This window comes from Phoxinus phoxinus (assembly GCF_949152265.1).
Source record: "Phoxinus phoxinus genome assembly, chromosome: 17".
NCBI classification, from domain to species: domain Eukaryota; kingdom Metazoa; phylum Chordata; class Actinopteri; order Cypriniformes; family Leuciscidae; genus Phoxinus; species Phoxinus phoxinus.
The window spans coordinates 29,476,228-29,488,598 of NC_136892.1; the positions used below are offsets into that span (position 1 = coordinate 29,476,228).

Here is a 12,371-nt window from a genome sequence, read left to right on the forward strand (position 1 = left end):
TTTTGCATAAGCTGAATTGCTGTAAGCAATATCTCTGTAACTCAGCCATGCTAATGGAGTGAGAGTACGACATGGCCCTGATGCTCACCGTGTGACCTCTACCTTTCTCTGAACCACTGCAAGACCTGTGACAACCAAACGCATGTTTTATCCTGAGGAGTAACGTTCAAACTTGCTTTTCCTAATCAAAATGTTCACAAACTCAAATAATTTCATACCAAAACCCATTACAAACCTATTTATCTTGGCATTTGGCGATACCATTGTGCCCTAATTATGGCTGTATACGGTTCTTAAGTTGCTATAATTCTTTAAACATTTAAAAAAGTTTATATTTTGATAAAAACTAATATTTTGATTACAATGTCTTCCCGGGTTCACTCAAAACACATCCATTTTGACTAGTTTGTTTACGAACAAATTACTATTGTGAACTGTGGCCGGTTGCATAAACTGCTTAAATTAGTCTTACAAGTTAGTCATGTCATTTTTTTCTTTAACACTGGTTATAACATTTTTGTTTTAACAGTTAGGCAACATAAAAAACTAGACAGGCCCAATTTGAATCCGACAAGTAACTACCACCTGACAAGCTGATGGTCAGACTAGCTCTTAAGACACACAGTCAACATAGAGGAAAAGTTTATGAAACTGGTTGATTTTGATTTCACTTTTCTAACTTTAGTTACTGTGTAATGTAATGTTGTTGTTTGAACATAAACAACATCTGCAAGGTTACAACGCTCAAAGTTCAAAGCAAAGGAAGATATCTGCTTTTAAATAAATCGTTTTTAAGGACTACAACAAACAGCTGGTAGAGACTACATGACATTCCTCCCGGGTTAGTGACATCACCAACCCTAAAATTTACATAAACCCCGCCCCCAGGAACGCGATTTTTAGATTATCATGACAGGATATGGTAATCAATGACTAGAAGATAACTACACATAAACTACATAAATTCATCAACTAACCATTCAGAAATGTCCTGTTGCATTCTACATGTTGTCATTTCTTCTTGAGTCTCTCCATTATTGTCTGACTCCGGTTTGAACATAAACACTGAGATTTCCAGTGCATGTGTGTGTGAGGTAAAAGAACAAGAGCTCTTGAAGCTCCGCCCCCTGTGGCGGGAGCAGCAGCTCATTTGCATTTAAAGGGACGGACACAAAAGTGTGTTTTTGCTCACCCTCAAAAAGAGACAACTTAAACATGCTAAATAAAAATATCTGTGGGGTATTTTGAGCTAAAACTTCACATACACACTCAAGGGACATCAGAGACTTATTTGACATCTTGTAAAAAGGGCATTATACCATCCCTTTAAATTAATCAGTGAAGATTCACAAACTGAAAAGTTATCGTAGAATCTTTCCCTGAACGAACTCCTGAATCATTCATAGCGGAAACTGAATCACTGAAAAACAAGTGTTTACTTTCATTTACTTTCAACTCGAAATAAACCGACAATTATTTTTATACTTACTGTCCGTGAAATCGATATAATCCCCGATATGTTGGTTCATATAATGTAATAATGACATTTGAATCATTATGACTTTCAGTGGGTCGACTTCTGTCAGTTATTTTCGCCTGCAGTCCAATCTTATTGATAAAATAAATCTTGATGATAACTGTCTTAGTGATAAATAATGACATTACTTATGTTTTAGTTTACCAGTATACTATATCCCATACAGATCCTAACGGAAAGCACTCGAGTACAGCACTGTTGCTGTAGGCCCACCTAAACGCTGCTATTATATTGAATTATCTTACGTTGTTCGAAGCGTTGTTAAACGGATAGTACACCCGTATGAGTTTATCTCTTCTGTTGAACACAAAAGAAGATATTTTGAAGAATATGGGTAACCAAATAGTTGATGGACTCTATTGACTTGGGGAAAATACTCTGGAAGTCAATGGGGCCCAACAACTGTTTGGTTACAGACAGTCTTCAAAGTATCTTCTTTTGTATTCAGCAGAAGAGCTTTGGTGATTAAATGATGACACGACTTTTCATTTTGGGTGAACTGTCCCTTTAAGTTGCGATATATAAGGTAAGGTTCCCCTGGGTCGGTGTTAAGTGATAACCTCAATTCAAAGCGCTACACCTGAGTGAACCTGACAGCTTGACGTCCACCGTGCTGAATGCGGTTTTGATGGTTCCATGAAAAGGCCGATTAGAGTGTAATGTTTCAGGCCATAGAGAGGTGCCCGTCTGATTCAAATCCACCGCTGGCACAGCGCCCGCCGCCGTTCTGTCATGATACCCTGCTGCCAGGACACTGTAATAATCAGCCAATCCAGACACACTTCTGCCGTGCCAAACAGAGACCTCTAGAGCTGTGTGCCAATATGAAATCCGGAAGGTTCTCTGACTGGATGTTAGTGAAATGATCAGAATTGCACTGCAAATCAGATACTGACACTCTTAGAAATTAAACTTCTGGTTAGAATTAGCTATCGCAGGCCTAAAAACAAGAACATTTTAATCTCCATATTGCCAATCCATAAAAATTGTTCATTAGAGGTGGATTATTTGCTCTTTAAAAAGCAAATTACTCCCTCGTCTATTTCTGTTTTCGCCAGTCAACCTCCAACGTTCAAGTAATCAATTAAGAGATGTTCCAGGGTTAAAAGAAATCCAACCTGTGAGAAACCGAGAGGACGGGGGTGCCTGACTGAGAGTGAAAGCAGAGAAAGAGAGACAGACGCAGAGAGAGAGAGAGAGAGAGAGACAGCTCATCCCCAGAAAAGACAGACAGTTTGACAGTAGGTCGAGTGGCTCTACGCTTAACCAAGTCTCCAAATGTAGGCTAATCTGCTCATTTAAAAAGCTAGTTCATCAACAACAAATGACAAAATGTTGTTCTAAACCTGCTTGCTGAACACAAAAAGATTATGTTTTGTGGGTTCAGTTCACATTAACCAACGCAGTCAAGCTACAAAAAGGACAACAAAGCAGTTCGGTAGCCAATTATGCAGAGTATGCAAAGTTTCTGAAGTCATTCTAGATTTGTGTGAGAAACAGGCCAGAGGTTGTTCATTGATCATCTTCTCCATCACTGAAGCTCTGACATTTCTGTATGGTGTTTTTATGTTTGTTTGTTTTTTGTCCGTTATAAAATACATGGTTACTGCGTGGTGTTCTTTCAAACCCATAAAAGCATGTTGGGAAGAAAATGAGGGTGGACTTCATTTTACATTTTATAATAAATGCATAAAGTTGCTTTGGGAAAACCTCAGCGGGTCTAGTTTAAACTCTCCCTTTCTCTTTTGTCTCGATGAAAAGACTTGAAGAGACAGACTTGAGGATAAAAAGAAGAACTCCTCTTCCAGAGTCTACCTTTCTTTTTGTCGAATTCATCTTCTTGATCATCCGATTCCTCCGTGTGATAGTTGACCAGCTCCTCCTGGTAGAGCTCGGCATAATCCACCTGTTTGACCTTCGACTTCTTCCCCTTCTTTGCTTTCTTGTCCTCGTCGCTGTCGGATCCTTTCTTCTTCTTTTTATCTTTCTTCTTCTTCTTCTTGTCCTCCTCTTCCTCCTCCTGCACGGCGTCCTCGTCCTCCTCTTCCTCGGCCGACTTCTTCTTTTTCTTGCCGTCTTTGCTCTTTTTCTCCTTGGACCCCATGTCGTCTTGCCCTTCTTGGCTTTCGGATGGTTTACGCTTCTTTTTCTTCTCTTTCCTTACCTCTTTTCCGTCCCGTTCCTCGCTTGAGGATTTCCCTTTGGTCTGTTTTTCTTTGCCGACAGGCTCATTGTTGTTCTGCTCGTCTGTCCCGTTGTCATTCTCTGTCACCTCAACATCTTCCCTTTTCTTCTTTTTCTTTTTCTCTTTTACGGAGTCACTCTTTTTTCTCTTCTCCTTTTCTGTAAGTGTCTCGGTGCTTGCTGTCTTCTCCGCGGAGCTCTTCTGTCTCGTCTTTGCGTCCCTCTTACTCTTTCCTTTCACTGTTGGCTCCTTCTCCTCTCCTTCGTCATCCCTTTCTTCGGTTTCTGTTGGTTTTTTCTCTTTTGTGGGCATCTTTTATTCATCCAGAGTGTGGCGGGGTGAGGGTGAGTGTTTCCTCGCCGTCTGCGGTGTAAGGTGTCGCCGTCTGACCCGTGCAGGCCGATGGGCCCCTGCGTGCAGCTGGAGCGGGGCCTCAGCTCGGAGCCGGAGGCTCTCTCGCGCAGGTCCTGCGGTGCGGTGAGGAGCTCATGAATAATTACTGGTCTCAGAGTGGTCACATGATCTGTGAGAGAAAGCAAATGAAAACGGAGAGGACAGCGAAAGAGAGGGGGGTTGGGCCTCATAATGTTCATTATTCATGGTCCTGGGATCGCTTTACTAAAGCACGGCGTGCGTTTATATGCGCACACTAACTTATATGGTTTATGTTTATAAAAATACATAAGCACAACGTCATTATGCGCATTGTACATTTCAAATGCACATCAACAGAAAAAGGACATAGAGAGAAAAAGAAAGGGAGATTATATCAAAGACACAGACAGACAGAGAGAGAGAAAAAAGATACACCAGTAGAGTATTACAGAACAGATAATTAAAGATGCTTCACTAACACTTGTAAATAATTAACAGTGATTTCATTAACACAGATAAATAAGTTATTGCCACTGGATTAACGTGGTCAAACTATTTAACATGCTTTACCCAACCTAGGCAATAAAGAAGATCGGGCTCCTAATTTAGGCAAATTGCCGTCTGGCTGAAAGTGGAAGAAGTCGCTCTAAAACACAAGAAAATGAGCATAAACAACAGCTCATAAACACTTTTTACATTTTCTTGACTGTACAAACGTCACCTTCACAATGTTGTTAGTGCCATGGCATTCATGACATTGCTAAAGTGTTCTGGATGGTTGGTTAAAGGTGTTCAGATTAGTTGTCAATAGTTTTCAAAATATATGAATAGCTCACCCTCGAACAGGGATTAACAGTAAGGTTTGTTTCTTCTGGCCAAAACCCCAAAGTGCCTTTAAAAAATATATTAAAATTATTTTTATATGAATAATTTAAAATTAATTATATAAATACTTATATGTGTGCAAAATGTAATTATAATTTTAATGGCATACATTTTTTCAACAAATGTTCAATTTTGTTTTTAAAGAAAAAAATATGATATGCAGTAAGAGCTAGTGTTGGGGAAAGTTACTTTTAAAGGTAATGCATTACAATATTGCGTTAATTGTAATGCTTTACTGTAATGCATTAGTAAAAAAGTAACTAATTGCATTACTTAGTTACTTTTTTAGAAAAGTAATGCGTTACGTTACTTTTATTCCCACCTGGGCTGGGCTTGTTTTTTATAACACAAAAGTTAAATTTTGGGGCAAATGTAAAGACCCTTTCACACCAAAAGTGAAATAATAACCATCAGGCTGAAGGAAATGTGTACAGTAGAGGAAAGCAAACATTTCTATCTATCTATAGTCATTTTTGCTTATTTAACTGAATCATTGAAGGTCACTCAGAAGCAAGTACATTGGTCAATAAAGTGAGATTAAATGCATAAAAATGTATGTTTTATTTAACACATTTATTTATTGGAGGTTTCATTAGTATTCTGATTCTGCATTTCACTGATTTTATTCATTTTGAGGAATATTGCATTTTTTTTGTGTGCGCAAGTGAGATGAGTAAATGCTCACATTTTGCCTAGAACTACAATAAACATCATGTACACACACACACACACACACACCACCTCTCCACTTTGATTTGTCTCAACATGAGGACAGGAGAGCTGTAAGTCAATAAATGGGAAAACAAAGTAACTTGCGTTACTTATTTGAAAAAGTAACTCAGATATTTTGTTGTAAATTTTAAAAGTAATCCGTTACTTTACTTGTTACTTGAAAAAGTAATCTGATTACGTAACTCAAGTTACTTGTAATCCATTTCCCCCAACACTGGAATAGCTGGAAATTTTACGGATGGACTGTAACTCCATCATCAAAAATGATGGAAAATGGAAAAGAAGATGACATACAAAACAAAACATGTCTGTTACTTTCAAGTCATTCATTCTTATACTACCAAAGCAATCACAGTTCATTCTTGCAATTTCTACAAAACATCATATTTACTCATTTAACAATCACACCACAAGCGGTTATATTCACACACACACACACACACACACACACACACACACGCACGCACACACGCACACAGAGACACACGCACACAAACAAATAGAGAAAACCAAGCCATAAACATAGCCTACAAAACAAATGTGAGATGTGTATTAGTGACAATGAAAGCAGAACTGGTCTAAAAAGACTGATACATAACACGTTATTATAGGCTAATGCACATAATGCTTCAAACTAATGCTAATTATTGTGCAAGTAGATTTCTAATCTATATGGATTGTTTTGTCTTTGTTGATTCTGAAGAATTTGAACCCATAAGAAAACCTTCTAACTCCTGCCATTAGCTTTATTACGAACACCTGATACTGCTTTCATCTGATAAACACACACACACACACACACAGCCTCACAACAGCTCATTTACACACTGTATCTCTCGCATACACGGTTTTATATCTCCCTCTCTCAAATTACCTCAAGGATGTTATGTGTGTGTGTGCGTGCGTGGTGTGTGTGTGTGTGTGTGTGCGTGCGTGCGTGTTTTAGGATTTGCTATCTTTGTGTGTAGGACATTTCACTTGTCCTGGCCATTTACTACAATAAAAACACCAGCCATATTAATTTTCAAGAAAATAACTCACAATTTCTTTCCTTTCAAAAATGTATCTTCATCTTCTTCATTTATATAGCACTTTTAACAATGTAGATTGTTTCAAAGCTGCTTTACAGTGATAAACGTATAATTTAAGGTAACAGATTGTTTTGGCTTTATAGCGGTTCTTGAATAATGTTATTTTTCCCAGTAGAACATGAACATGTAGAACATCTTGTGGGCACAAACACTTTAACCAGCAGGACTGACATGACCAGCAGAGGGCGATGTGACAGACAAAGCGCGGCCATGATGCACAGGGAGTGCACACACACATACAGAACACACACACACACCATATGTTAAATTATTCACTCTTCACTAAACAGTCTGTTGTAGAGACAACAAATGGGTTAGCTGACCAGCTAATATACTTACATCTGACCCTCTTGTCGGTGTTTTTGTGTGTCCAGTCCGCTTTGTAAACCGGATCAAGTGGTTCTGGTTCATTAAAGAGAATCGACTCAAAAGAACGATTCGTTTTCTGATCTAGTTCTCTGAAATAAAAAGAAGCGTGTATAGTGTTCCTATGTTATTTAGATCCTCATTCAAAAACAGAATTGTTTAATGTGATGTATAATGTAGGGTTTCTCCAGTTAAAGGGGTGGTTGAGTATGATTTCACTTTTCTAACTTTAGTTAGTGTGTAATGTTGCTGTTTGAGCATAAACAACATCTGCAAAGTTACAACGCTCAAAGTTCAAAGCAAAGGGAGATATTTGCTATTTTGCAGAACAGTTTCTGTCATTTTAGTGTGTCTGCGTGTGGTAATCGCAGCTGCTAACACACACACACACACACACACACACACACACACACACACACACACACACACACACACACACACACACACACACACACACACACACACACACACGAGCTCTTGAAACCCCGCCCTCTGCAGCAGCTCATTTGCATTTAAAGGGCCAGACACAAAACGGTGCGTTTTTGCAAACCCTCATAAAGTGACAACTTTAACATGCTATATAAAAAGGGATCCAACTCTGGATATGAGAGAGAGAGAGAACTCTGGATATGAGAGAGAGAGAGAGAGAGAGAGAGAGAGAGAGAGAGAGAGAGAGAGAGAGAGAGAGAGAGAGAGAGAGAGAGAGAGAGAATAATATAAAAACACCACATTTAAAGAGAAGCAGACCTGTGTACTTTATTGGCTTGACAAATAACTGTACATGTGTTACCAAAACAATGGTAGGTTAACTGACAACAACATAAAACAATGCATGACAAATATGAAAAAAATGCATAAATAATAAAAAGTAATAATAGAATAATATTGTGCAGTTTAAGAAATCAGTCGTGACAGATAGATGTCTTCAAGTTTCATGAAATCAGGATCTCAAATCGCAAATATTAAAAATTTCTTGGCAAAGTGATAAGGTCACACTGTTATCACAATATCATATATGAATGAAACAAAGTATATAAAGTTCAACATTATGAACAAGATCAGTCGATTTAAAAGACCCTACAACCTCAATCACTGATCGTGTGTGTGAGAGAGAGAGACAGAGAGAGAGAGAGAGAGACAGAGAGAGAGAGAGAGAGAGAGAGAGAGAGAGAGAGAGAGAGAGAGAGTAACCAATGGACTATAAAAACATTTCTCAACATAAACAACTGTGTTTGATTTGATTACGCAAAGTGTTACTTCATTTGTCAATTATCATACATCTTCAGAACCTATGCATTAAACATGTACAAGCATTTACCATTCTACATAAAAGTTTCAGCTGAAATGTTCAACTTCATGCCAAACTTTATGCACTGACGTGGTTATTAATGAATGTTAAACTTGCTCTTAAAACAGTGTTATTGTTATAAAGGGCTCAATGTGCCTTAAACTGGTGCAACGTGCCACAATCTCATCCAATTTGAATATATTTTATGTTTAATATACAACTGAGTGAACTGCGCTTTTGGACCAATGAGATTCCAGTGTGGGCGGGGCTACTCTGCAGAAATAGAAACTGTAGAAACAAAATGTTCTGTTTTACATAATTTGTTGCTATTTTGTTTGGCGCATGAAGCCTCCTCACAAAGTTTAAAACGTGATATCTGCTCACAAATACGACACAACTACAGAAAATCACCGAACAGGAAACACGAACCACTTTGCAACCGTCCCGACATGATTTTGTAAAAACACGTAGTAATAAAACGGCAGCGCTTTGCACACACGCAAGTACACATGCGTAAGTCTAAGTTCCGTAGCGCCAGTGAACGGGAGGAGCTCTGCAAAACGAACCAATCAGATCGCACGTTGGGCACCGACCCTCGTCCTGTTCACCTGCAGGGCCCCGTGTGCACGTGTAAGATGCCGCGAGCGTGCATGTGCATGAAGTTGAAGATCTCATTCGGCATGGCGTGGAACCCGGGGCGGGGCTTGACGTTGTCATAGTAATGGTGTGTTATGAAGATCCCGGAGGGGTTCATGGGAAACGCCCAGAAGCCGTAGAGATGCACTTCTTCGCATAACTCCATGGCGGCGGTGACCAGCATCAGGCCGCTGCTCAGGCGCTTGGCTCGCACGCCCTGCACGCCCCAGAAGCGCTGCACGTTCAGCAGGTACTGCGGGTGGAAGAAGAACACGCCGCGGGTGGACTGGAAGTCGTCCAGCATGTACTTCACACGGAATGACACGTCGGTGTTTCGCGTGTTGTAAAACGCCGGCAAAACCACCGAAGAGTTCTCGTAATTCCGGAGAACGTCATAAAATGGCTTTCTCCATTTCTCCAACTTTTGAAACCTGGTGCAGAGAGAGAGAGAGAGAGAGAGAGAGAGAGAGAGAGAGAGAGAGAGAGAGAGAGAGAGAGAGAGAGAGAGAGAGAGAGAGAGAGAGAGAGAGAGAGAGAGAGAGAGAGAGAGAGAGAGAGAGAGAGAGAGAGAGAGAGAGAGAGAGAGAGAGAGAGAGAGAGAGAGAGAGAGAGAGAGAATGGGACAGCGAGACAGAGTTAGTGTCCGAATGGTTGGGTTACAGGAATGCAAACTGATCTTGTTATTATTCATAGCTAATTTTTTTGCATAAAGTATAGTTATAGCACACATTTCTTAGAAGGACCTGCTGAGAATGTCTTGATTATATTTCACCCACCTAAAAATAAATACATATGCATATTAGTTCTGTCAAATCGATTAATCCCAGCTAGCATACTTTTTTTTTTTTACATAATATATGTCTGTGTGTATATTATTATATATATTATATGTGTGTGTGTGTGGGTATCTGTGTGTATACACTGAACAAAAGTATAAACCCAACACTTTTTTTTTTTGCCCCCAATTTTTCATGAGCTAAGGATCTAAGACTTTTTCTATGTACACAAAAGGCCTATTTCTCTCAAATATTGTTCACTAATCTGTCTAGATCTGTGTTAGTGAGCACTTTCTCCTTTGCCGAGATAATACATCCACCTCACAGGTGTGGCATATCAAGATGCTGATTAGACAGCATGATTATTGCACAGGTGTGCCTTAGGCTGGCCACAATACAAGGCCACTCTAAAATGTGCACTAACAGCACATTGCCACAGATGTCACAAGTTTTGAGGGAGCGTGCGATTGGCACGCTGACTGCAGGAATGTCCACCAGAGGTTTCTTACCATAAGCCGTCTCCAAAGGCGTTTCAGAGAATTTGGCAGTACATCCAACCGGCCTCACAACCGCAGACCACATGTAGCCACACCAGCCCAGGACCTCCACATCCAGCGACTTCACCTCCAAGATCGTCTGAGACCCGCCGCCCAGACAGCGGCTGCAACAATCGGTTTGCATGACCAAAGAATTTCTGCCAAACTGTCTCAGGGACGCTCATCTGCATGCTCGTCGTCCTCATCGGGGTCTCGACCTGACTGCAGTTTGTCCTCGTAACCGACTTGAGTGGGAAAATGCTCACATTGGATGGCATCTGGCACTTTGGAGAGATGTGTCTCACTGTACAGGGCAGATGACAGACATCGTGTATGGCGTCGTGTGACTGAGCGGTTTGCTGATGTCAACATTGTGGATCGAGTGGCCATGGTGGCGGTGGGGTTATGGTATGGGCAGGCGTTATGGACAACGAACACAGATGCATTTTATTGATGCATTTTATTGATGGCATTTTGAATGAACATAGACATTGTGACGAGATCCTGAGGCCCATTGTTGTGCCATTCAACCTCGACCATCACCTGATGTTGCACATGATAATGCACGGCCCCATGTCGCAAGGATCTGCACACAATTCCTGAAGCTGAAAACATCCCAGTTCTTGCATGGCCAGCATACTCACCAGACATGTCACCCGTTAAGCATGTTTGGGATGCTCTGGATCGGCGTATACGACAGCGTGTTCCAGGTCCTGCCAATATCCAGCAACTTCGCACAGCCATTGAAGAGGAGTGGACCAACATTACACAGGCCACAATCAACAACCGGATCAACTCTATGTGAAGGAGATGTGTTGCACTGCGTGAGGCAAATGGTGGTCACACCAGATACTGACTGGTTTCCGGACCCTCCCAGTACAGTAAACCTGCACATTTTAGAGTGGACAGCCTAAGGCACACCTGTGCAATAATCATGCTGTCTAATCAACTTTATTATCTCGGCAAAGGAGAAGTGCTCACTAATACAGTTTTAGACAGATTTGTGAACAATGTTTGAGATAAATGACCTTTTGTGTACATAGAAAAAGTCTTAGATCTTTGAGTTCAGCTCATGAAAAAATGGGGGCAAAAACAAAAGTGTTGCGTTTATAATTTTGTTCAGTATACATACACATACTGTATTGTGTGTGTGCGTGCGTGCGTGCGTGCGTGCGTGTGTGTGTGTCATTACAAAAACAAGCTTTGTTTTCTTTATGCAATACACACTGAAATGTATTATATAATATTTAATCCTATTTATTATAATATTCACTCCTATATTAAATGCATGTGTACATTTTACGTATGACTAGTAACAAGATCACATTCAGTAGATGTGTTTGTGTGTGTGTGTGTGTGTGTGTGTGTGTGTGTGTGTGTGTGTGTGTGTGTGTTGTGTGTGTGTGTGTGTGTGTGTGTGTGTGTGTGTGTGTGTGTGTGTGTGTGTGTGTGTGTGTGTGTGTGTGTGTGTGTGTGTGTGTGTGTGTGTGTGCAGTGTGTACCTCTCAGTTATAATGCTGGGATTATTGTTACAAGATCAGTCTTAGATCCCACATCTTCACTGTACACATCTGAGATGGGAGGAATATTACATCTGAAAGAGAGATTGAACATGATTAGATGGTCTCTAAATATTCCCATGATGTAAACAAACACACACACACACACACACACACACACACACACACACAGCGCTTCTGCATTTTACCGGAAGACAAAGTCAGCGGCATCAATCTCTCGCCCACACTTGCTGCTTTTGATGATGCCGCCGTTCCCGATGACAGCACATTTCTTAAACTGGGATTTGGAATAGGGCATGTCCTGCAGTCAGAGCAGAGAATACTTTCAGAAACAGGACAGGAGGAACCGAAATGGGATTACAGGGATGATTGACTGGAGATGGTTGCTTGGCAACTGTTGCAGGCATTGAGTTTTCTAGGGTGTGATCACTGCAGAAGTTGCTA

General features: G+C 40.5%; 2 protein-coding genes across 3 annotated transcripts in view; both read right to left on the bottom strand.

The window, feature by feature from the left end:
* The window catches only part of loxhd1a (lipoxygenase homology PLAT domains 1a), a 40,030-nt gene extending 32,785 nt beyond the window's left edge, over positions 1-7,245 (bottom strand). The window contains exon 1 of one of the 2 annotated variants that reach the window (XM_079586330.1): positions 7,145-7,245. The gene's annotated coding sequence lies outside the window, so the exon portion shown is untranslated. Of the gene's footprint in view, positions 1-977; positions 1,073-7,144 lie in introns of those variants that run through there. The other variant, XM_079586331.1, reaches the window with a different exon arrangement.
* Positions 7,246-7,910: 665 nt separating this feature from the next.
* Positions 7,911-12,335, bottom strand: st8sia5 (ST8 alpha-N-acetyl-neuraminide alpha-2,8-sialyltransferase 5). The gene is given in 4 exon segments (XM_079586556.1): positions 7,911-9,526; positions 11,910-11,934; positions 11,937-12,001; positions 12,116-12,335. Coding segments are annotated over 4 exon segments (663 nt in total). The 5' UTR covers positions 12,226-12,335; the 3' UTR covers positions 7,911-9,063.
* Positions 12,336-12,371: the final 36 nt, after the last annotated feature.